Genomic DNA, 25,865 nt, shown 5'->3' on the forward strand with positions numbered 1-25,865 from the left:
GAGTTACTTGGAGATAAGCAGCAAGATTATATACACACTCAAATGATGTCATGGTCTGTTATTAGCCAAATGCTGCACAGTGCATTTTCATTTGACATGTATCACCATTCAGTGGGATCTATGCCCTTGACAAACTTAAAAAAAAATACTCTTAAATAAGTGCAACAAAAGAATCCTTTGCAAAACAATTTTACGTGGTTACATGGTTACATGTTCTTTCCTACAGGTAACTCTTATGCTTATTTTACTTACGTGATCACAGCTTTGTGTGGGGCTTGGGGAAGGATAAATAAATAAGGAGCAAAGGAAATCCACCCCCACCCACCCCCATGCAAAGCTGTGGTTGTGGACTTACATGGCTTTGGGAAGACGGTGTGAGCACTTTGGCAGCATCCTGGAGCCCTCTCACTGCCTTCCCAAAGCCAGGCCAGTGCTAACTTTAGGAAGGTTCTCTTGGACACTGGCAGAGCCCTCCCACCTTCACACAGCCATGTAGGCAACTTGGGTGGGGGGGTGAGTTCTTAACTACCATTTAAAATCCTGTTAACAATGACCTGGTTCCTGACACTGCCAAAAACAAAGTTTTCCTTTTAAATCCATTTGTAATTAAATGATGTTTAAATGATAAAATATATATTTACTAAGATGCTAAATCATATTGTGTAGGCTAGTCCATGCATCTCTATTTATCCTCCATTCCCTTCCTAATTGTATGTGAGGCAGTGGCGAAAGCACACTTCTGTCCATGCTAATCATGGTATATAGCATGCGGCCATTTTTGTGAGCACTCTGACGGGGTCCTAGACTCCTCCTTCCTCCTTCCTCCATCCCAAAGCCTAGTTAGCTTTTTCCCAGCTTTGGGGAGGGGGTGGGAGGGCTCTAGGACCCTGCCAGAGTCTCTATGTGTCAAATTTTGGCCTCACCACTGCCCCCCAACCAACAAAGCAGTGTGGGGCCTACAGCTTCTGGGTTAAAGTTCTGTTGCAGCCCACTTGGTTTGAAAAGTTGGACAGCCCTGATGAAGATGCTATCCTACGTAGCTACCTCCAATTAGGAATGTGAACTTCAGTCTCCATTTGTGTGTAAGAGATAACCCTGTTGAGCCTGATGATCACTCCAGCTCCATGTTAACTGTACAGAAAACTGATAAAGATAATACTGTATTTACAAATGACATATATTGCTTCTTCTTCTTCTTTTTTTTAAGGAAGTGGAAGTTCGAAACAAGGACCTAGAAGGACAACTGTCTGACCTAGAGCAGCGTCTGGAGAAAAGTCAGAATGAACAAGAAGCTTTTCGCAATAACTTGAAAACACTTTTAGAAATTCTTGATGGCAAAATCTTTGAACTAACAGAACTACGAGATAACCTGGCCAAGCTAATAGAATGCAGCTAAAGAAAACGGGATCTCAGTGCCAACCTTCTTAAAGATGCACTGTCTCTCTTTATAGGACTTTGTTGGGCTCTGCATCAAAGTTGCACAAAATTAGGAAAACGCTCCTCCAGGAGGGCCTGTTTTAAATTTTCAACAATATATTTCAGTGTAAAATTTTAGAATTCAGCTTGTAGCTAGTTGGGGAAAAAATAATAACTTGAACTACAAATTACCTCCTTGTATATAATTGGCCATAGATAACTCGAAAGATATTAACAGTAATTGAATGCAATCCTTTTCTATTATTAGCCAGTGAAATAATGAGAAGTGCCCCATATGGCATCCCTTTTAGTGTTAGACACATTGTAGATGATCTGTCTTATTTTGTTTTTCTTTTGTTGGTTAAGACACTTAATTGCTGTGTTTTGTGCAAGAACTTTGCGATGACAGCCCTCTCTTTTGTTGTAATCTTAATAATTTCTCAGGATATTTTGCACTGTTAAGAAATAGTGCATTACTAATTAATTCTTGCCAGGAGTGAGAGAGAGTTGCATCTTTAATTCATACCTAGTGAGTAACTGCTTGTATAGAGTTCTTCCCTTTTTTATACTGGAAGATACTGTATTTATTTACGATGTTCACTCTGGTGTTCACTAATATTGTCCAGTGTATGGTTTACTTTTCTCTATTTAAGTTCATGTATGTAGAAGTTCTGTGTTCCATTTTGAAGCCTATCTATGAAGACAGGTGAGTCCCTGAAAAGTATTTTCAAATTTGCTATATACAGATAAGCATCAATCTAGTCTTATTTATTAATACCACATATGTTTAATATTCACTGTTACCAACATATGTTTTAATAATTCTTTAAACCAAAACTTCTTCAGAGTAATCAGTGCAGCTTGTTATAGATATATTGTAGATATACAGCAATTGCCAGGGTGTTTACATTGACCTTGCTCATTCAAAGAAACTGTATAATCACAGGAAATTGGAGATCTTTTCCCCTCCTCTTTGAACCTTCACATCACATGTTTATCAGAACCACACCAGGCAATATTCTGAATTTCAAAACAGGAATTGAATTCAGTTATTCTCAGTGAACATGTTTTTAAGTTGTTTTGATGTGATTTACAAAGACTTTTGCCAAACATGTATTTCTTTATATAATATTTTTTTATTTTAAAGAAAAAAAAATGAAAGGTAAGCCAAGTGTCAAATGTCTGCTTACTGAATGGGAGTTGCATTATGGGACAATCTTGCTGTAAATTGTCTAATATTGGAGAGGATTTTTAAAACGAATGGGGGGGGAAAATCAAACACAAAGATGCACTGACCTTTTCTTTACACCCAAATTAATTTGAATGTTAAATGCAAAATCCAGCTTGAATATAAACTCTGTACAATAGAATTTTTTTTCCACTTAAGGACTGCTATTCAAAACTAGATAATATAAGTCGGGTTTTTTATGTGTGTACTGTATGTATATACTGTATAATACACGCATTCTAATTTGTATTCAAAGTGGGAGAAATACATGGTGGGTTAATTTATAAAATGCCATTTTCTTTTTCTGTAATTTAACAGGTGTCTCCTGAAATGTCAGGATTACTGTTTAGCTAACAGTAAATTATCATGTATTATACTGTATGTACTGTACACATCATTTGAGTTTCATCCATATTTTAGAGTATTCTGCCACTTATTTTATTTATTACTGGAGAAAATATTTGTTCATTGCATTCATAGGTAAAAGCTTTCTATGGTGATTTTTTTTTTTATAGCTAGATGTTAACGATGTGTAACTTTATCAGGTCCAGGACAGTAGTGATTACCTGATTTTAATTTACCTGGAGAAGTTTGTACCTGATTCTCTTGCTATATGAGTGTCAATTGGAAACATCTTCAGAAAAGTATAAAATTGGTGTAATTGTAGGAGGAATGAAGTATGTTCATGAGTGTTATTAATTATAACAAGTTAGAACAGAAATTTGATGGCAAAAAAATGTAACATTATTTTTAATGAGATCAAAATTTTTAATACAATGACATTTACATGTGGGAAAATAGTTTACAAAATATTTCCACTGAAATGCTGTGTATATGTGTGGTACAAGAAATTTATTTGTATATGTACACATACACACACATGTATATACAGTACATGGAAAAATTTAAATGTGCACATTTTTAATATTTTCCTATTGAAATTAAATTTGAAAATTGGAAATCAATATTTGAGAATTTCTTTTCTCATGTATATTAAGATGCTTGACTTTGGGTTCTTTTGTTTGTAAAAATAAAATCTATGAGGGCTGCACCATTGAACTCCCAAAAGTCATCCAATATGTATATGGGATAAGTGGAATTAAGTGCACATATAAATAAAATCCTATTGTTAAGAATATTTTAATGTTCATTTACGGTAGGTGGGTGTTTAGAAATTGTATTCTAGAAATTGTATTCTGAAATTCCTAATTAGGTGATCATACCTACTTTAGCCACTACACTTCTGTATTATTAAGGTAATAATTGGCATAATGGACAAAGTCATGTTTTCCCCAGAGACTGGTATTACATATTGTATCTATCTTAAGAGAAACTGTGGGAATATATATGCCAGAAAATGTTGGGTACTGTGGACAAACAAACAAACAAGAAATTACATAGGAGAACAATTACCCTGTGTACTTGTTATATGACAATTATGGAGACTTGTTTTAAAAAAACACCATTCTTTTAAAACCCAACAAATACAGTTTTTATTTTGAAATACAATTGCTGTTCTGGAGAATGTACTTTACTCAATTTTTTCTTCTTCAGCTCTTTTTAAGTATTACAAACTGTTCAATGGATGGCAGCGTTTACCTTAATCCTTCAGGTGCTACTGGATTTTGAATTAGAGTGTCATGTTGTGAAATTCTGACTTTGACATAAAAAGGTTTTATAAGTACATCCCCGTCTGGAAGTTGGTTATTGGAGCCTCTTTCTCATAACTCTACTCCAGAATATTCCAATATTCCCCCCAACACCTAGTCTGGATTCAAGTAGATCCATTGAAACAAATGGGACTGAAGTTAGATGCTTTGAAATCAATTGGAATTATTAGTCATGAGTAACTTAAGTCTAATTGGTTTCCGTGGGTCTACAGTAATCATGACCAAGTCTGGTTCCATCCCAACAGTACCTTAACTACAGCACGATCTTGCACATGTATGGAGCCGTAGTAAGCAAGAAAGTCCGATTGATTGATTGATTGATTGATTGATTGCCTGTCAATTGGTTTCTTGGAAACCTGACCAATCTGGAGTTTACCGTGGCCAATTTTCTCTTTGCTGCTTTGTGAGATCTGTGAGATCTGATTGTAAATGTAAGGTTGGATCCAGAGTTGCCCTTTGGTAAATAGAAGGGATGACAATCCAGTAAATGCTCCCAAGATGCCCCTTTCCTCTTGCATCATCACCACCACTCCAAGCCACCTCCCACCCTGTTCTCCCCTCTGGTGCAAGAGGCCAGCTTCTTTGGAAAAGGCTGCACACTCAATGTCTGGGCTTGAGAAGCAGTTGCCTACATATCATCTGCAGGAGGCAGAGCCTCCACCTTGAGCTGCATTTCAACTTCCTGCCTTGTGACAAAAGGCAAACCCTGCGCTGGGCACTAGAGCCAATAGCAACAAGAAGAAAGAAGGCAGCAGCCATCACTGTTCATCCCCACCTGGAACACAAGCGGCTGCTTTGGAGAGGACCACACACTCCTTCCATGAGAACATCCTGTGAATGGAATTCTGCTCTTAGGAACCCAAGCCAAAATAACTCTTTAAAATTCTTACGTGAGAATAGATAATAATATAATTCATTAAAGTTAATAAGGATGTGGGTTCGAAGGACACCTACACTTGAACAGCCTCAATTAATTCAGTGTGAATTACTTTCAACAAAACATGTATGGAACTAGACAGCAAATTAGCTTTTCCCATCCTTTGTTGCAAGCCAGCTCCCTACAAAATCAAGGTTCCTTTTGGAAAACGTAAGTAGAAAAATTCACTTCCATACAGTACTTGTTCTTTGATTCTTGTGCCAAAATGGCAGTATGATTGGACAATTTCCAATAGATTTTCTGATCCCGGAAGAGAGAAGGGGGTAATGGTTAGGGAGACTCACATAGAATACTGCCACAGTTTAATACTTCATAGCAACTTTGTAGCAAGCAGGTCTTTCGTGTGAGTAGTCTGGGTGGGTGGTTGACTAACCAGTTGCACAGGATCTGATTAATTACACGCTGGAACTCATAGCAATCTGCAGGGCTTGTTCATAGTTCTTAAGTTTGATCTCAACAGCACAAAAAGAGCTTGAAATTTGGTTTTTCTACCAGGAAAAAGGAAGCATTGCTGAGAAACTACTAGTTCTGTACATCTGATCAGAGCAGTGTTCTCAAGCTCTGAAGACATAGCCTTGGAATAAAGAAAGCAAAATCCATATTGGTGTCTTATGTTCTTGTTGTAAACAGTGTCTTACAAATCTGGAAAATAATCTGTGAAGCGGCACCTGTGCACTTGAATGTGCAGACTAACAAATGTATTCTCTTGTGTTAAATCAGATGTACCAATTCACACTTACACTTGGGGGGAAAGAACAGACTTACCAAGAGCAATCCTAGGGACAGTCTATGACAGAGGAGCCACCACTTCTTAAGCCTGGTCAGGTTCACATGAGCCACAAAAGATGGAATGCGCTTTCCCCTCTTCTTTTTGAACTTGGTCTTTTTATTATTTCTCCCATTGACATAGTTTGTCTGAGGTATGTCAGGGGACTGGGGGGCAGGGATTGGAATCATGCAGATCCAAGACTTCCCCCAAGGTGGTCCTTTTCATTCCCTGCCAGAGTACCATCAGTGGAGTGACAGCAGCAGAGCTTTCTGCCGCTGAAATGAAGAGGAGGGTTCCAGTGACATACCTTCTCCTCAACCTTCAGATTTGACTCATTGCCAACAAAGAGGCCCACAACACACAAGGTTGCAGCATCCCTGGTCAGCCAGCTGCCTCCAAATAGGACTATCCAAGACTGGAACCAGACTTCAGGGGTCCCGTGGTGCCCTGATGAGTCCTCAACAAACACACAAAATCCCCGCTACTCCACTATAACCACATTACTTTTCCTTGATGGCACTGGAGTGGCTGCAACACATTTGCTGCTCTCCCCGTCAACTCTGCAGGGACTAAAGTGTGGTTCCTATCTGTAGTGGTTGCCCACCATTTTTAATTTATCCAAAATGAAATATTTCATGTATTCAAAGTTTTACGTCTCATTAAGGGAATCTTGCATGGTGGAATGAGAGGGTCAGAACTACCTGTGATCCTTTGACTGCAATGAAAAAATCATCTTCTGACACTTCAGTATAAGAATGTACAGAAAGTTGATAGGGATTGCTTATGCCTAACATAACCGTAAAATATTATACTAGCATGTCTGCTTCAGAGCTCCACAAGTCCTTTAAATGAATGTGATAGAAACTGTGTTCAAATAAATATCCTTTATTAAAGAAAAAAAGGAACAACTTTTAAGCACCAAAATTTTTAAGTATGTTGTTACATTGCATGTACACGAGACAAGTCATTCAGGACTTTGGGTATAGGTTTGAATTTCGAAGCCATGATAGTAAAAAACATGAAGTACAAAGCAGTACAATAAAGTTGCAGGAAGGCTGCACTTAAAGGAAAAAAAGCAAAAGGGCAAACAGTTAAAACTTTTAGTTTTCAAAATATTGCTAACAATGCTCTTTTCGTTTATACTTCGTGCTTAATACTTTGGAACACTGAGCATTATAAAGGTATTGCAAGTTTGCTGGAGCATTTCAGAAATGCAATGTCCATTTACAAATGTCCATTAAATACAATTGTTTTAAAGAAGTGCAGCACAGCACACCGATTTTCATTCTTTTTGCACTAAGTTAGTGAATGGTGAATTGGTTTTCTTTTTAATTTTTTAGCTGTTCAAAAATGAGGCGTTCCATTAATGTTTAACAAGCTTTATCCATGCAACATAATCAACAGCCTTCTACATTTCAGCAAATATATTAACACAGCTCTGCTCTTGGCAACTCATAAAATGACAAACAGCAAGTGGGCTGTAGCCATACAAATGTAAGACTAAAGACCCAAAGTTAAGATGTGGTAGTGGGAGATCCATGACAGGCTCCCCTGAGGTTTGTTTTTAAAAAAAAAACAAAGGGGGGGGTTAAAAGCAATCAGTGAGGGAGAGAATTAATTTGGGCCATAATGCTGCTTTATTTTTATCTCATTCTTAAGTTATTATTTCCCCTATTTAAATCTCCTCTCCCTTTGAAATTGTTATTTACTTCACTGAGGAAACATACAGTTTCAGGAGGCAAAATAGAGCAGCAGGGAAAGGGTTACAAAAAATGCATCGCAGTCCAACTCCTATATGGGAACCTTGTGGATGCTTTCACCTTTTACAAAGAATCATGCAAGATCTGGTCCTAGTTCTAATATCCTGCCTTGTTGAGGTTGAAGTTCTACATCAAGTGTGTAGACACCGCATGTGATAGTCATTCCTAGACTGTATGATTTCTGAGTACATGAGGATGATTGCTTCCTGTAAGATTTTTTTAAAACTCCCCACATATAAAGAACAAACACATTAGTCTAGGGGCCTCCCTATCTCCTAGCTTTCAATCTGCAGAGAACATTCTCACTTGTAATCTGCCATAGAACTGTCTGCATATCTGAATCAGCTCTGAAAGTAATATACTCACATTTCCAAAGGAGGAGTGGGGAATAGGAGAATGGAGTGGAGAAAACAGTTTGACTACAACTCCTGTCATACCTAACAATTGTCCATGTTCACTGGAGTTGATGGGAGTTGTGATCCAGCAACACCTAGAGGGCCACAGGTTAGCCACCACTCTACTAGGTGCAACTCATCCAACTATTACATGCTCATACCAGCTAAGTACCTTTCACAGCACCGCATGCCAAATCATACAAGCTTGGGGCTATTCAGGGAATGAGACGACTTACAGGATTATACCCAATGTGAAGTCAGGTTGACATGCTCCCTCATTGCAGGAGATTGATTAGTGATGCCTTAGCTGGGCTTGCAATCATTTTTTCCTACAGGGAAGGGTGCTTCCCTTCCAACCCACGCCACTGCTGCCATTTCCAAATTCAATATAATGCCTGGTACATTTGGAAAGAAGGCACTTTGTGCCTGGCTCAGATATAATACTAAACCACAGTTTAGCCAGTGTCACGTGAACAAGCCTGCTTAAGAGCTTAATCTTGGTTTGTTTCAACAAACCATACTTTAAAACTAACCACTACTTCAGGCCTACCAACGAACAGTGATTTGTTTAAACTAGACAGTGAATATACAGGAGTGTAAGCCCAAGGTTTGCAGCTCATTTCTGTAACATTAAGCTATGGCTTAGTGTTACATTCAAACCGGCCCTTGGTCCCTTGCTGTTACTGACAGCTTTTTTTTAAAAAAAGAAACTTTTTTATGGTGGGGCATACAAAAGGCTTTCTCCCGTTGGCTAGAATTTATTTATGAATGCCACTAGTGATTGTGGCTCAGTTAACCCTTTTCAGATATTCAGCCCAAACATATGAGGGCAAAAGATGTGTAGGAGGCTGGGGACACATATACTAGTCCTGCTTCCACTTCAGCCATTTGCATGTTTAGCATCAAGTCCTGAAGGAAGTATCAAAGTGCCCCCAAATCTCTCTGCAACCAGGAGCCCAATCTCAACCGGGAAGATGCTTATCGGCATGTTGAACAGGCTTAGAAGCTCCCCACTCAACCTGGCAAGGTATTGGAGGGGGTGAACCCACCATGCACACCCCTGCCCCCCTCTTTTTGACCTCACATGTTCAAGCTGAGTGGCCAGAGGTTCTGTTTTACCTACAATTAACGGTGGGGAGGGACCATTCTAATCTGCAGCCCACTCTTCAGCTCCTCCTGGGAATAAAGCCATAAAGAAAGTATTTTCTGCATTGGACTCTTAATCACAGATAGTGTGAACACCCATACTAGAAAACAGAATAAATAAAATTCTGATGCCCAGGTCTAGAGAGTACATAGACCAATAAAGGCCAGGTATAACAGGCTACTAGCCACATGGACCATGTTCCAGGTCCAGGAATGGGTAGACTGCTGCTGTGCTCAGGTCCTGCTTCCATGCTTCTCATGGGCAAGATGTGACATTGGCCTGATCCAGCAGGCTCTTCTTATGTTTATCTGCTTGCTGTTGATTTTTATGCTCAAAGCTAGGAATGACCAGGAAATTATCTTAAATAGCAGAAAAGGTTGTGCAAAACATTAGAAAACAGCTTTGCAAAACAGAACGTTCACCATGGCCCAAATTAGATTTTAATTACGTAAGATTTCATGTAGCAATTAATATACATTATTTTTTGTTGGAGGCTTTAAAATGAGTTCTAGAATAAAACCGCTAGTGCTTTGTTTTTCAAACCATTACACACAGTAACAAAACAATGTGCTTTTCTCTACTAAAGAACACTTGGCCCCAATCCAGGGAAATGAGAGTGCAGCAAAAGGCTGTGTGGCTGCTGCTTCACCACAGAGCATCAGCCTGCCTAAGGCATGATCAAAGCAGTCAGAAGAGCAGGACACCATATTGAATCTGGATGTCCCCTTTCATGGTGGTTGGTGCTGCCATCTGCTTCCATGAATAGATTGCTAATAGATTAGGGTCAATATTGATAGCACACAACTATTGACACTTGACTCTAGTAGCATTTTAAAATTCCACATCCTCTCAATAAGGTGCTTACATGTCTTGCAACAAGCATCTCTTATGCCTTCTTTTCAATAAGCTTATTTGCTTGTTAACAGTTCACCAACACTAGATATATCTTGTTTCATGCTTCTGGGTTTGTTATGAGTAACACAGGTAACCAAATTACAAAAGCATTACAGCAAAAATAAAAGAATGCTCATAAATCCAAATAGTTTTACAGTTCGCTCTTTAAAGTCAGTGCAAATAAAAAGAGAACATTGACTTTGAGTGAAAGTTCCCCCCTTTTCACTAGACTGTGACAAAAATGCACATGATTCTCTGAAGCAGTGTCTACATGAAACACAACTCAAAAGCAAAAACTTGGAATGCACCAGCAAGACATAATTTAGTGCTGTTAATTTGTTTTTGTGGTTACCAATTTTATAATATAAGCTGCTCTACTCTGAAAAGCTTTACAAGCAAATGGTTGAAATAAGAAGCAAAACTATCTATACTAAAGAATATAGTCAGTATACAAATAAACCAAGCAACTAAAATTAAAGACTTATGGGATCATGCTGCAGAATATAAAACCACTTTAATAAATGTGTCTGTTCAACATAATTTATTTTTCTAGTGGAAATAAAACACCTTGGCCCTCTTGCTGCCAAACAAACGACTCATCACCTCCTGGCATTTATAGTTCCTTGAGCTAGTCTACCACCAGTTCAGGGGCATCCAGGTAGATCACAACATTTCTTGACAGAATGCATTGTGGACAATAAATTGAGAACAACGGCTGCAGTACAACCATGTACTGCAGTCAGTCTACAGCATACAAAATACTGGAATGCATTTTTTCATGCATACTTGTCAGCTGCATAGATTTAGGTGTGAATGCCAGTTCAAGCAGCATTCATCAATAACTTTTCTTAAATGCCCATATATTTGCTAAGTCTGCTGCAATAAATGTACTAGACTAGAGTACTGTGAGTTCTCAGCCGGTATGCAATGGCTTCAAGAAATAAAATTAGGAATCACTATTAATTAAAAGCAAAAGCAAAACATGTGGGAATATAATTATAAGGAATTGCACATAGATAAGATGGACAAGGTCCTAACTTGACAAATTTGTGTAAAATGCTATCCAGGCACTACTGGCACCCAGATTAATCTCTTCTTCCTAACAGATTATGGAAAAAAACTATATTCAGTCTAAAGGAAAATTCTGGATAGGAGATCAGCCACAGTACAGTGGTACCTCAGGTTACAGACGCTTCAGGTTATGCGTTTTCGGGTTGCGCACTGTGCCGAACCCAAAGTACCAGAATGGGTTACTTCCGGGTTTCGGCGCTCACGCATGCGCAGAACCACAACCCACGCGTGTGCAGACGTGGCGCTACGGGTTGCGAACGTGCCTCCCACACGGATCACGTTCGCAACCCGAGGTTCCACTGTACAGCAGCCAAGTATGTATAAAATATGTTCCTCTGAAACAGCCATTTTTATAGTGCCAAAAGCCAGTTTTATTTTTTTGCATTAATTAAACTGTCAGAAATAGTTTTTTTTTAAAACAAAAACAAACTAGAGCTTTCAAAGGCAAAGATTCCACATATATATAGCCTGAACATTTCACAATCATCTTGAGAGCTTTATAAACTTTCCATATGAATTTAAAATTTATAGTTGCAAAAGAGTGTTAGCGTAAGGAGTGTTACTCTCAACTTTCAGTAAGTTATGTCTCCTTGATTATGTGAATTGTCTAGCAAAATCTGTCATTCAAAGCTCCTGCTGCAACTGATTGTGTAAAGCTTTACATGATCCATCTCATCCTAATTTTCGTGTTTTGGGCTACAACTAAAATTTCAAACACAATATATTATACAGTGGAAATTTGGAGTGTGACTAAATGGAGGTGACTAAATGGCAAAGGCACACCAACTACATATATTATGGTTTATGCTAAAGGTCAACAGTTATATTTTGCAGCTATTTAATTATTGTCACCACCAAATCTTGCATTACCTGTGACTGTAACCACACAGTGCATAATGCGATTTTGGTTAATATGCAGTAACTTGGAAAGGAAATGGGTTGTCTTGTTTTTCAGAAAATTAATGTTCAGTTCCTAATACAGTTCTTTGTCTCCCCAACAGAAGGCGTTCTCACAATAATTGAACTCATGCTATTCTCAAGCTTACCTGTGGGAAAGGACAACATTTCAGACTATATAAGGCAATAAGCTTTTTTTAAAAAAAAACAACAAAAAAAACAGAATGGCAGGTATCCCGATAAAATATTTCTCATTATTATTACTGACCTAGGTAGTCACTTTTGCACACCCAAATATTTCCAAGAGTTGAGCTGGAGTGTTACATGTATTGTCAAGTATTCAGGGTACTCCCAAGTATTTTTAAAAGGAAAAAGAGCAAGACATTTAACCTCTTCCTATGAAAGGTGAGTGGGCTTACTAAATGCATTCCATCCAATATGCATCTACTTACAACAGGGCAGTGAATATAGTAAATCATTTTAAAATGGATACTTCCTATCATAAGGGATCATAGTTTGTCAAGCACAAGATTCTCCTACAAGCAGAAATTTTCATTAGAGAGCATTTTAATAAGGGTAAGATTAGCCCTGGTGCAGAAATACTATTCCGTACAGTACTCTGTTATTAAAAATGAGCTGCCTGCAGCTATTAGTCATGCTGTTTGGGATTACGTTGCTTTAGATATTCACTGTACCAAAGGCTGTGCCTCCTTTAGACCACTATACAACCAGGGTTAAAAATGAAGTGTTTTTCAAATAAGCAGGCTGTTACATAATTCAAATATTTTAACAATGACAGGAATAATGAAAACTGGAAAAAAATTATAACTTCCACAACTTAACAGTAAAATTGGATTTCAGTTTTGAATTTTCTTTAAATAAAGGTTCCTTAGAGTAATCAAAGAACAGTCAAACTAATAGACAAAAATAATTTTAAGTATTCTCATTACAAAATATTGCTTCTATAAATAAAATTTTATGTAACTTTATTATCTATCACTCAGTCCTGCAATTAAAATGTTTCTATTTATACGAGCATGGGAAATTCTAATTTAAAAATACAAGATGTACACAGTATACATGGCCTTCTAAAGGGTTTTGCTATATGCCATTTTAAATGTACTAGGCTGTAAACAATACATTCTTAAGTATATGTATTCCACTCTTAGGGGGGCTTCCTGTTATTCTGTAGAGCCATTTGTTCCCATTTTCAAAATAACTTGTATTTTGTACAATGAATAGTTAAAATGCATTATACCTCTGAAATCCACTTCCTACATGACAAATATAGTGAGAAATAAAGACCTTTAGGAGAATTCCTGTTGCTGTGATAGAAGCTGATGTGAAAGTAGCAATTTGTTGATTAAACAGTGAAGTCTTCAGTGAACCAAAGGTCAGATTGCATACCTGTCCTGGTAAATTATGTTGGGAAGAAGCTCTGCTGCAATAGGTGCTGATTTAGTGTTTCACACGACTGTAAAAAGTGAGTGAAGAACCAGAAATATCTTGAATGGTTCGTTCTCCTCAGTGTTCTGCAAAATACACATCTAATAAGGTAGTTTTTGATCCCATCAGAATTTTGTACCATAATTTAAAAAAATGCATTTTAAGCTCTTCTGCACATATCAAATTGTTTGTCAGATGACGCCTTTCCCAGACAGAAGGTGGTGATCAAACTGCTGACTATGGATGTTCAGAAGTGAAAGGAAAATCATTATTCTGTGGAATCCTCACCACCTGTTTAAACAAACAAAAAACAGCTGAAGGACAAACTGTAAAGTTGCTTTTTAAATCAAATTCTATTCCTTTAGAGGCCGCATCAAAATGTGCTTTTCAAGCACCTATTCCTCCTTGGCATCTGAGTCTGCAGGCCACGTTCTGTGACAGGCTGCTCTAGCTGAAGGTACGACAGAAACAAAATTATTAGAAGACAAGGAGAGTCTTAGCTCTCCCAACAGCTCATTAATATGATTAGTCTTTCCCTCCCCACATCACCTGCTTGGAATACTGAATCAAGAGGACCCTTTCCTCCTCTGCCCACAACACGAGTGCTAGGGTAAAAACTCAATGTCAATACTGTTTTGCAGGTGTGCATATGAAAACACAGATACCACAGCAGTACCTGCTTTGCTTATTGACAGTTCCATTTTCAATCCCCCAGCACCTCCAGTTAATGTAATCTCCAGTTATATACCAGGGCTGGCAGAGAATCTCCTTTCTGAGAACCTGAGAAGAGTTGCTGCCAGTCTAAGTCACCTGTACTGGGCTAGAGGGACTCATGAGCTGACTCACTGTAAGGCAGCATCGTTTAACTCAGGCATAGGCAAACTCAGCCCTCCAGATGTTTTGGGACTACAACTCCCATCATCCCTAGCTAACAGGACCAGTGCTCAGGGATGATGGGAGTTGTAGTCCCAAAACATCTGGAGGGCTGAGTTTGCCTATGCCTGGTCTAACTACTGTACGTGAAGATCTGTGGATGAGTGGAACATTTGTAGCTTTAATTTATGTATGCTTTACTTTTTATAGAGATTTTTCCACTGCAGATTGATTTACAGAGTAAATTAATAATTTCATCCTTTAAATTGATTTCCCCTTTATGGGAAAACTTGCCTTGCAGACTTTGGAAGTGACCTTAATTTTGATTAAATATATTGCAATTAGTTATTGGCATGCCAATTCACACATTAATCCAGTAGGGTCACCTCTGTCAAATTGGTAACAACCGTGATGAGACAAATCTTACATTCCACTAATGCAACATATGTTTCCACCTGCAACCCAGAAATCAGATTAAGGTTTTCACACAATTTTTCACTAAGTCTTAACCCTCTCCATGATCACAATCTTTTCCACTTTGTTCATGCTGTTGATTCAAACAGTCAAGGTTTGCATGCAAATACTGCCTTTCCAAGTTTCCAGCATCCTGAAAACGTATCACCATTTAAGAAAGATGCTATAAATGGGAAAAGATCTTGCTTTTCTTAAAAAAAAATATGTCTAGAGGTTTTCTTCAAATAAGCACTAGCATCAATATATTCCAAAATTCCATATCATCAAACTGTAATTTAGATGTTTTAGAAGAGTTAGGGAGGAATATAATGTGCATCTCTCCTCTCCAATTAGAACAGTGGAATATAACACCCCTAGCCAGCCAGCTCAACAACCCAGAAAAAATGGGCAACAGATCTCTGAATTAGGAAAACTCCTCCCAAATCAATGACTAGAGAGGAGGCCACATCATATAACTCTAGGAGTACTAGCTAAGACACACTTTGGTAAAAATGGAAGCAGCAGAGGCATCTGTCAGTCAGAAGTAAGGAAACTACAGTCATACCTCGGGTTGAATATGCTTCATGTTGAGCGTGTTTGAGCTGCGCTCCGCGGCAACCTGGAAGTCACGCGCATGCGCAGAAGCGGCGAAAAGCAACGCGCGTGTGCGCAGACGTGCCGTCGCTAGTTACGTTTGCTTCTGGATGTGAACGGGGCTCCGGAACGGATCCCGTTCGTATCCAGAGGTACCACTGTATACCCATTCTGACAAAGAAAGTTTCCTTCAGAGAAATACCTTGTGAGAAGTTCCAACTTTATTTTCCCATATGCTCCCCCCCCCCCCGCCTCAATCCTACCTTAATGAATATAGTTCTGGGATTTCCTAAATGTACTAACTTCCTCGTCTCCTCTGTGAAAGTTTAGGAGGCTGGCAACACAAGAGCAGGCCTTTTCTACTATGGCTCCCTGCTTGTGAAAAGCTCATCTTTAGGTGCCAGGCTAAAACATTCCTCTTTTTCCAGGCCTTTGGCTACTTAAACAATATTTGGCCTTTTAAACTGTGGGGCATATTGTTTTTTTCTTGTTACTATGGTATATGTATTTTTGTGTTTTTATACTGTAAACTGATTGATTAATTTTATTTATTTTTATTGTAAACTGCCCTGTGTTGCTCAGGTGAAGGGTGGTACAGAATTTTAATAAATAAAAATAAATAAAATTAATCTATTTATACACAGCAGTGCTCTGCACTGAAATATTAATATACAAAAAAATGCCTGAACTTGAAAATGATTTATTGCTAATAAATATTTTGCATAAAGCCTTTTTGCGTTTTAGTCTAAAAGCAGAAATAAACCCAGATACATTAATCTGCATATTTTGAGCTTATACAATGGCTGCGGATCTTAAGCCACACATGCACTTCTCTTGCGTAAATGTAGGAGAACTTAGGCACATTCCTAACAAGCATCTACTATTATAGGTGCTGCTACTATTTGAGGAAACCAGATATATACCAAAAGAGGAAACATTACTCCTTAATTTTCCCAGTCTGTGCAAGGCAGGTTCTCCTCTTCATCTTCAGACTCTGGTGATGCTTCCTTAATTCGCCGTAGTGCTTCATGGATGCTGCGTGTCAAAGGGTCATCATCAGGTAGAATTGTGAATGATTCTCTCATAAGGTCCTTTTGCACTTTCTTCAGTTTCACACCTTTTCTTATCTGTGCCAAGATGTTATTGCTGTCATCTTCATCAGGGAAAGGCGGGAGATTTCTCTGCTCAACTTTCCTCAGGTGGAAGCTACCACGTTTCAAGGAAGCCAACACCTCATCCATTGGGGAACTCACTGCAGAAAAGTAGAGTTCAGTAAGCATTGCAACTTTTCATATTTTATGCTATGAAATTTCAACAAGACAGTCACAAAAGCCAAGGATGTCTGAAATCTCCTTTTCCTCTCCTCCTTCTTGCGGCTCCACCTCCACTCCATTGGGTCCCCCAACCCTCAAAGCACATTTGAATACTACATCCAGTTGATGAGAATTTCCTACGTGGAAGGTAAAAAAGAAAACCTGCTATATATTTCTAATGCATTGATTTGACAATTCTGGGGGGGAAATTACATTATTCTCAGATCACAATAATCAAGTCCGTAAGAAAGAAGATCAAAACAATGAAATGAAATGAAGCTACTGCATCAAGAGATGAGCCCCCACTGTTGTCTTTGGTTCTCACAAAATGTCCGGCAAGTATCTGGCTCAACTTTCTATGTTAGGACAATGCAGCTGGTATTGAGGGAGGCTGCTATTCCTTAGAGAGCCAACACAATCCCTCTACATAGCCAACTGCCCTTGTGTACAGGGGCAACGGCCAAACCTGGACACCTCCTGGTCTACCTGCCCACACATGCATGTCCACCTAGGGAATGGGTTGAACTGTGCCTTTAATTTTTAAGATCCACTGTATCATGTTTATTCTTTTCATTTAAAAACCACAGATCTGCTAAGATACACCACTTCCTACCGGCAGAGGTGTGGAACCTTGTTCTTAAAAGTTTAAAAAAACAAACAAAAAAACTTTCGGTACTAGTACAAAATAAGTACTCTGAGCTGTGGACTAACACCCTGTACTCAAGGCATTGAAAATGTCATCATTTATTAATTAAAATATACCAACGCCACCTTTCCCATTGTTCAATGTTGACAAAACAGAAATCAAAATTTGGATAAAAACCATCAACAGAGTTATCAAGAGTTTTCATTAATTCCACCAGCTGGAATCCAGAGATCTACTTCAGGTGTAAAAACTTTTTTTTTCTTTTGCCACCAACACCCCCTCCCCTGGGAAACATCACAAAATGATATTAAAAGACACCCCCCCCCCCCAGTTTCAAACATGATTTGGGGAGATCATGTTCAAAAATCACAAAGCCATGCTCTCTTGGGGGATAGGGATCCTTTAATTTTATTACTCAAGGTAAGAAAAACTGCTTTTTCTTTTCCCTGAATCACATTCAAGAGAAATGAAGTTACCTCTTCTCCTCTGCAAGCCTTCCATATCGCCCATTTTCTTTAGTTTCTTCTTGGCACTGACCAACTGGCTGCTATCAAAGAAATGAGCTGATGGTGCTATGGTGGTCAGTAGTGCTGGCTTCTCAATGCTGGGTTGTTTCACAGGGCTACTGCTCTTCTCAGAGCACTGAGTAGACTCTTCCTTGGTGGGCAGAGGTGGCGGCGGCGGGGGTGGAAGAGGAGGCGGCATTGGGGCCTCATTAACTATATTGGGCTGAAGTTCATTACTGAGAAGAGCAGGAGGAGAAGGAATTTGAGAAAATTCAGAGATAACGCCACAGGGAGGTGAAGTATCTTCAAGTGGTCCTAAATTTCTAGACTCCTGGATTTGTAAAGGTTGTATTCTTTTTTCTTGCCCCACCACATCAGTCTGTGTAGTTACAGGTAGCGACAGACGATGATCAGCACATGAAGTTGAACTGGCCGTACTTTTTCTTCTTGCATGGGCCAGTCGAAGTCTGGTTGATTTGAGTATTACCTGTCCAGGATACCGCTTAGGAGGGGGGAAATGAGTTAAAAATTAGGCAAGCATCAAAAGCATGGTGACTAAAAGCACCATTTTAACCCTGTAAACTCAGAAGTCCTGCTGAATTCAATGGAACTTACTCCCAGGTGAGTGGGGTTAGGATTGCAGGCCAAGAGACTTATTACTGCTAACCTCAACTGCTCACATATAATTATGATTCAACCCTTTCAAAATTGTCAGGTTAACTTGTAAACTGAGAAACAAACATGGGAATTAATTAATATGCAGAGAAGTATAGCACAATTTTTTCCTAATAATAATTCTTTTCTATTTTCTTGTGATATGTTCTTTTCTATTTTCTTGTGAATATGAATATAGTTTAATAATTAAGGCTTGTTTCACACATTATATAGCAATGATATATGGTTGCCATCACATATACAAACAACACGAAGTCATAGCTAATGCATGCTCTTTGGAACAAGTACTTGCATCAAAGGCGCTATTATTGGTGGGCAATCATGTATATATATGTATATGTATATGTATATGTATATGTATATGTATATGTGTGTGTGTGTGTGTGTGTAACTTACGAAGCATCAGTAGAAGCATCCATTTACCTGTTTAAATGTTCGAAGTCTGTCCAGTGTTATCTGTCGTTCCTGAGTAACCCATGAGCTTTTTCTTTCTTCTTCAGCTTGCAACTGCTCCCTCTTCTAAGAATGAAAACAAAAAGATGAAAGTCGGGGATTAGAAACACCAGGCTGGGAGGGACGAATTTGGATGGAATAACTTTCACCCACTACTGCTTAGTCCCAGTTAAAGTTAACTTTTTTCTTCCTTCTGTTAGTGGTTTTAAACCAAAACCTCTTAATCCAGTCATCATACATGAGACAGGAAAATGGGATTGTTAATCTTTGTTTTCATTTTAATCACCAGTAGCTCAATGTTAGTGTAAAAAGAGTTGCTTTTTGCCTTAGGAACCATAAATCTTTGGAACCCCCTGAAGAAACGTCACTACTTCCACACAACACCACTTCTTGTGGACAGCTTTCTCTTTCCTTCCCTTTCCCTTTCCCTTTCCCTTCCTTTCCTTTCCTTTTCCTTTCCTTTTCTCTCTTCTGCCCTCTGCCTCTTCTCATTCCAGTGCAGAAGAGATCTCCACACCAACCACCCATCAAAGTCCAGCTTTGCAAAATAAGGACAGGTTCTAAATCTCTCTCCCCTCTCCTGGCAAGTACCTCAGCTGACCATGTTCTTCCCCACCCCCTCCACAGGACTCCAGTCATCTACCTTCTTCCCCTCTCCCTCTTCCCCTCCCCCTCCATCCATCCCTCCCCTCCCCTTTTTCATGTCCCCAGACATCCTACTGCTTTCTCTCTCTCTCTCTCTCTCTCTCTGTCTCTGTCTTTCTCCTTCTCCCCACCTGCATTTCTGCTTTCTTGAAGTGATCTGCTCTTTGCCAAGCCCTTTTATTCTTCCTTAATAATTCTGCTCCTTTACAAAAATGGAACTTATTTCAAACCATGTCCCAAAGTCATCCAATTGCTTTCTTCCAATTCTTGCCCTAACCCCTTCCCAAAGCCTTCCAAAAACAATATACCAGCCTCCTTCTTCTTGACAATTTCCCCATCTCTTCTAAAGCAACTGGCCCTTGGCCCCAGTCTGTATTAATTGATTCCAATCAACCCCTTTTTAATGAACATGCTGATTCCCTTTTATTGTAATAAATTGTTTGAATGATACCCTGTGGTATTCTTTGACTCCATAAACTTCCAGGTATGGGACATGTTCCAGTCTCAATGTCAAAAGATCAGAAATGGCTTGTCAAGGTTGCATGTGAAAACTACAAGTTTACAGGCAAACTGTATACTTCATAACATCTGTCAGTTAGCTTCTAGCTAGCTGTAGGGTTGCAGCCATTTTTATTTTTAAAATGGCAGTAATTATCAAATACAGCATTCATTGCTTTGGAACAAGAGCAGGACCAGACCAGTCATAGATGCAAACTAGGATACCACCAGATACCAAAATTATAGGTGAACGTCCCTCAGCTGCATCATGACTTAGAAAGAGGCATAACCTGCATATTTAGACTCCTTCATGCCTTTAGAAGAAATTGGGATTCTAATTTATGTTAGTGATGCTGCCTAGGAATCTGTAGATAGTAGTTAGTGCAGATAAACTAATGTAGAGCGTATTTTAATTGTATCTTATTACAATGATTTTATATGTGAGCTTCCAGAGTACAATGTTATTGCGCAGCTTTATAAAAAATATAGCAATTTAAAAAAAACAGAATTGTGGTTAGTAACATGAAAAATGAAACCAATAAAATAATATTCTTGTCAGTTCTTGGTCATTTAAGATACAGTTCTTTATCCACTTACCTTGGACCAAGTGTCACTGAATTCAAAGTGACCTACTTCTGAGGAGATGTGCATAGGATTGCAGTGTTAATGTCCTATTACTGTCCTATTGTATATTGCTCAGTATACAGTAACATTCAAAAGCAAGGCGGGGGGATTTAAATTTGCTTAAGTTGGGGGGAAACCTTGAGCTGGAGGCTTATTTTAATATTAACCAAGATAAAACTCACAAACTGTGCAGTATGCTGTGACTCTTCTTCACTCTGAAAGTGCTGCAAGAATTTTTCATGATGTTTTGCAATGCAGATCTCCTATCAATACACAAGATACTGTATAAGATATAATTAACAATTAATAAGTAATAATAATAATAATAATAATAATAATAATAATAATTTATTATTTATACCCCACCCATCTGGCTGAGTTTCCCCAGCCATTCTGGGCAGCTTCCAATCGAGTGTTAAAAACAATACAGCATTAAATATTAAAAACTTCCCTAAACAGGGCTGCCTCCAGATGTCTTTTAAAGATAAGATAGCTACTTATTTCCTTCACATCTGAAGGGAGGGCATTCCACAGGGTGGGCGCCACTACCGAGAAGGCCCTCTGTCTGGTTCAATTGAAATGATCAACAGTAATCAAGCTAAGAAAGTATAAAATGAGTACAGTGGTGCCCCGCAAGACGAATGCCTCGCAAGACGAAAAACTTGCTAGACGAAAGGGTTTTGCGTTTTTTGAGTCGTTCCGCAAGACGAATTTCCCTATGGGCTTGCTTCGCAAGACAAAACGTCTTGCGAGTTCTTGCAAGTTTGTTTCCTTTTTCTTAAAGCCGCTAAGCCGTTAATAGCCGCTAAGCCATTAATAGCCGCTAAGCCACTAATAGCCGTGCTTCGCAAGACGAAAAAACCGCAAGACGAAGAGACTCGCGGAACGGATTAATTTCGTCTTGCGAGGCACCACTGTAGCACAAAATAATTTCAGTCTAAACACAGCAACAAATGTGAGGTTTGTTTTAAAAATATGCTTTAAGTATTTTCTGTATGTTTGTTTTTTAAAAACCCGGAAAAGCAGTCACTGGTAAGGTGTAGGTGGACACAAAAGTCAACATCTACACTAAAAGAAAGCCACAGTCAGGATAGGAAAGGAACTAGATATGCTTCGTAAAGGATTTTGTAAAGGGAATACATAATAACAATTAATCATGCCCTGGAAAAGAGTGTGAAACCTTATCCAAGCTTATGCATTTCAGGGAGTTTGTTGCAAACGAGATTTCAACACAGCAAAGTCACAACTAGGAGCAAATGGGCAATTGTGTGGCTTTGGAAACTTGTGCAGTTTTCTGTATCTTTTTGTAAAGTAGGTCTGTGTTTGTGGAATCTGTAGCCTCAGCTTGACAGCCTTAAAGGTGTCAGTGAATTTATAGAAACAATCCAGTGTGTGTGTGTATGTGCCTGTTTGCTTAATAGTTTAAGAAGTTTGCAACACCCATAGCTGTGAATTCAAAGACAAATACAGCATTTATTTCAGAACACATATATCCACTGGCTGCTGTGCTGATTTAGTTTACCTACAGGAAAACCTTAATCAGTACTAAAATATTCTGCCAAACAGTGTGTACAATTTCAGCATTTATCTCCTATTACCAATTTATTTCAAAACTAGCTTTCCTAACACTAACAGTTGCTTGATACAATAAACCAAGACTACCAGTGCTTAGCCAGCAGGTGGTAGCACTGGGATAACAGGAAACTGTTTCCACAGTGATCCCATATCAACCTGCTATCAAGACATTGTCAGGAAGGTAACATTACACATAAGTAGCTGTTATATAGGTACTATGAAAAGAATTACATTATCCAAATAGATACACAAATACACACACATACACAAAATCTCAAACCATAGCAAAACAGACACCACCTATGAAGGAATTTCTAGTCTCCACACTATGAACATGAACCTGAGATCGCTGCATGTAGGAACAAGATACATGCCCATAGTAACACCAAATCACCACTTTGATGGTGCACCCCCTAAAAAAAAGCTGAACAAAATATCCCTCCTCTCTCCACAGCACACAGCTTACAGAGGAAAGTGGGTGAAAAATTAAAAAGGCAATCCATGTGTGAAAATCTAGAATTTACTCCCTTAACTTTAAAATCTAATGATTAGTTTCTTTGGAAGAAAAGGCTGTTAAATTATGTCCATGACTTTGCTTACAGCTGATCAAAACAGCAATATATTAGCTAAAACTCAGTCAATTCAGGGAACAATAATATCACTTCTATAATGCAGCTTACGGCAAGAAAGCAAGTACTTACAACTAACATTATTTTGTGTACATCTCAACATATTTTAAAATAAAACATTTATTTTAAACTGCAGGCAATGGCCACCCTAGAGATGCTGCAGGAAATGGCTTTACCATGGTAAGGGCTTTCCCCACTCCCACCCACAGCCCCACAATTTGAGCCCTAATGTTTGAAAGTAGCATGTTGTGAATCAATATGCTTCCCAGTAATACTACGTTTGGAAATACCATTTTTCACACCCACATCCTGCTGCTAGTGGCCTCCCTTCCCTTCTACTACTCCCAGGTATTTTCTTTCCCATCCGCCTCCTATTCTAAATTTCATGTTTTATCCATTTAACTTCTGCTGCCCCCAAATCTTTATTACCTTTTTTCCCTACAACACTTTGCTGCATGTAAAAGAAATAGGTTCCTCCACATTAGGGACAAGGAGTTTAGCCTAGTTTGTTCTTGATACTCTATGCTAACTTTATATATGCAACAAAGCAAAGGAAAACACCAAAATATGTAACACACACATCACCAGTAGGCTGAAATGACAAGTCTCTTCCCTTTGTGCAATGTACTTTTCATTATTACCAAAACAAAACAAAAATTACTGTCATTACAGCGCTTGGGTGAGCTAAGAGGTTTAAACGTCCCTGACAAGAATGCAGGGACATGGGTGGTGCTGTGGTCTAAACCACTGAGCCTCTTGGATTTGCTGATCAGAAGGTTGGCTGTTCGAATCCATTTGATGGTGGTGAGTTCCCATTGCCCTGTCTCCAAGCTTCTGCCAACCTAGCAGTTCGAAAGCACACCATTGCAAGCAGATAAATAGGTACAGCTGCAGTGGGAAGGCAAACAATGTTTTTGTGCACTCTGGCTTCCATCATGGTGTTCAGTTGCATCAGAAGCAGTTTAGTCATGCTGGCCAAATGACCCAGAAAGCTGTCTGTGAACAAACGCCGGCTCCCTTGGCCTGAATTGAGATGAGTGCCGCACCCCATAGTTGCCTTTGACTGGACTTAACCATCCAGGGATCCTTTACCTATTACCTTTTTACCTGCATTAACCCTCTACCTCACCCCATATGAACTGATCAACTAAGAAGAAAGCGCACACGACCAATGGTCTGATCTGATATAAGGCAGCCTCCTATGTTCCTGTGCCAAATAGACAAGGAACTCTTTGCTGAGTAGTGAATGAATTAGTGCTTTACCTTTTTATTTCTGAGGTAGGCTTTCTTGGCAGAAATGCGCCCACGCCTTGCTTCTAGCTGGCGGACTTTCTGTTGCAATTTCTGTAGCTCTTCTCTTTGCAAGTGTATAGATGCTGCCATATCTTCTTTTTCGAGCATGGCTTCCATACTTTCATAGGTATCATAATACACTACTTCATCTCTTTTCTCTGTTAGAAAATACTAACAATTTTAATAATTTTAAACATGCACACACAAAAAACTACACAATGCAATAAAATCTAGATCAACCTTCAGTTGTGATAAACAGAATTATGTAGAAATAAGTTGTTTAATGATATTGGAATGGGTCACAGAGCCAGAAGGGCTTGAGGGTTATAGTCACACACCAACACTGATCTAATACCACACAAAATCCCAACTATAGTGTGACCAGAGCAGGAAACAGGAGCAACTAATGGAAATTACCGTATTTTTTGCTCTATAAGACTCACTTTTTCCCTCCTAAAAAGTAAGGGGAAATGTGTGTGCGTCTTATGGAGCGAATGCAGGCTGCACAGCTATCCCAGAAGCCAGAACAGCAAGAGGGATTGCTGCTTTCACTGCGCAGCGATCCCTCTTGCTGTTCTGGCTTCTGGGATTCAGATTTTTTTTTCTTGTTTTCCTTCTCCAAAAACTAGGTGCGTCTTATGGTCTGTTGCGTCTTATAGAGCGAAAAATACGGTACATTAGAGGTGACTGAGACCAAGGCTACAGAGGTATTTTCTCCCAAACAGATATAAGGATTGTGGTGCTCGAACCGACTCCAAGTGTGGCAAACTCCACTCAACACAGAAGTTACATCTCTCATCACCCTCAATAATAAATTCAACTTATCCAACATTTTGACTCCAACTGGGACAATCTTTGATACCCCAGAAGGAGAAAGAAATCAAAAGCCAAATAGTTAAGGCCACAGTTCTTTGCACACTTACCTGGAAGTGAGCACTATTGAATACAGTTAGATTCACTTCTAAGTAAATGTGCATAAGAACTGGAGTGGGAAATTTGTAGCCACAGGATAATCTCAATAACCAACTTGTACTACAGCTGCCTATGGCATATTGTTATAAATAATATACATGTAAAATGAATGTATGTCACCTGAAATAAGTCTTTTGATGCTTTCAAGTTGTGCTGTCAGCAGCAGTTCTTCACACTTCAAAATTTCAAACTGTACTTCATACAACTGAAGTTGCAGGTCATAATAATCAGATTCAAGTTGATCCAAATGGGCTATGGCTTCTGTGCCACCTTGTAAACTCTGCATCTGAACAAGAAATATATAATAGCTACAACAAGATAACCTATTAAATCATTTACAAAACGTTTACAAAGCCTCCTATCAAGAAGTATTGTGAAGTTATTGAGCTTTATGTGTGTGGGGGGGGGGGGTTATTGGTTTGTTGTTTTTATTTTAATTACGTCTTTGTGGTTTTATAATTTGATTTTATTCTGTGAACCGCCCTG

At 38.8% G+C, this 25,865-nt stretch overlaps 2 protein-coding genes across 8 annotated transcripts in view; one reads left to right on the forward strand and one right to left on the reverse strand.

Annotated features, from left to right (window-relative positions):
• Positions 1 to 7,998, forward strand: part of HOMER1 (homer scaffold protein 1) — a 79,198-nt gene extending 71,200 nt beyond the window's left edge. For all 4 annotated transcript variants that reach the window (XM_080972966.1, XM_080972965.1, XM_080972967.1 and 1 more), the window contains one exon: positions 1,208 to 7,998. In XM_080972966.1, coding sequence (XP_080829092.1) covers positions 1,208 to 1,396 — 189 coding nt within the window. In that variant the 3' untranslated portion in view covers positions 1,397 to 7,998. The remainder of the gene's footprint in view (positions 1 to 1,207) is intronic.
• Positions 6,890 to 25,865, reverse strand: part of JMY (junction mediating and regulatory protein, p53 cofactor) — a 44,695-nt gene continuing 25,719 nt past the window's right edge. The window contains exons 5-12 of one of the 4 annotated variants that reach the window (XR_013977153.1): positions 25,500 to 25,665; positions 24,378 to 24,565; positions 21,093 to 21,173; positions 19,114 to 19,209; positions 17,986 to 18,517; positions 16,492 to 16,802; positions 14,026 to 14,081; positions 6,890 to 13,921 (exon numbers count right to left, since the gene is read on the reverse strand). Coding sequence is in view for 3 of the 4 variants with exons in the window: in XM_080972447.1 (XP_080828573.1) it covers positions 16,495 to 16,802; positions 17,986 to 18,517; positions 19,114 to 19,209; positions 21,093 to 21,173; positions 24,378 to 24,565; positions 25,500 to 25,665 (1,371 nt within the window). In the remaining variant the exon portion in view is untranslated. Of the gene's footprint in view, positions 14,082 to 16,473; positions 16,803 to 17,985; positions 18,518 to 19,113; positions 19,210 to 21,092; positions 21,174 to 24,377; positions 24,566 to 25,499; positions 25,666 to 25,865 lie in introns of all 4 variants that reach the window. The other 3 variants (XM_080972447.1, XM_080972446.1, XM_080972445.1) reach the window with 3 other exon arrangements.

This window comes from Podarcis pityusensis (genome assembly GCF_964106645.2).
Source record: "Podarcis pityusensis genome assembly, chromosome: 11".
NCBI classification, from domain to species: domain Eukaryota; kingdom Metazoa; phylum Chordata; class Lepidosauria; order Squamata; family Lacertidae; genus Podarcis; species Podarcis pityusensis.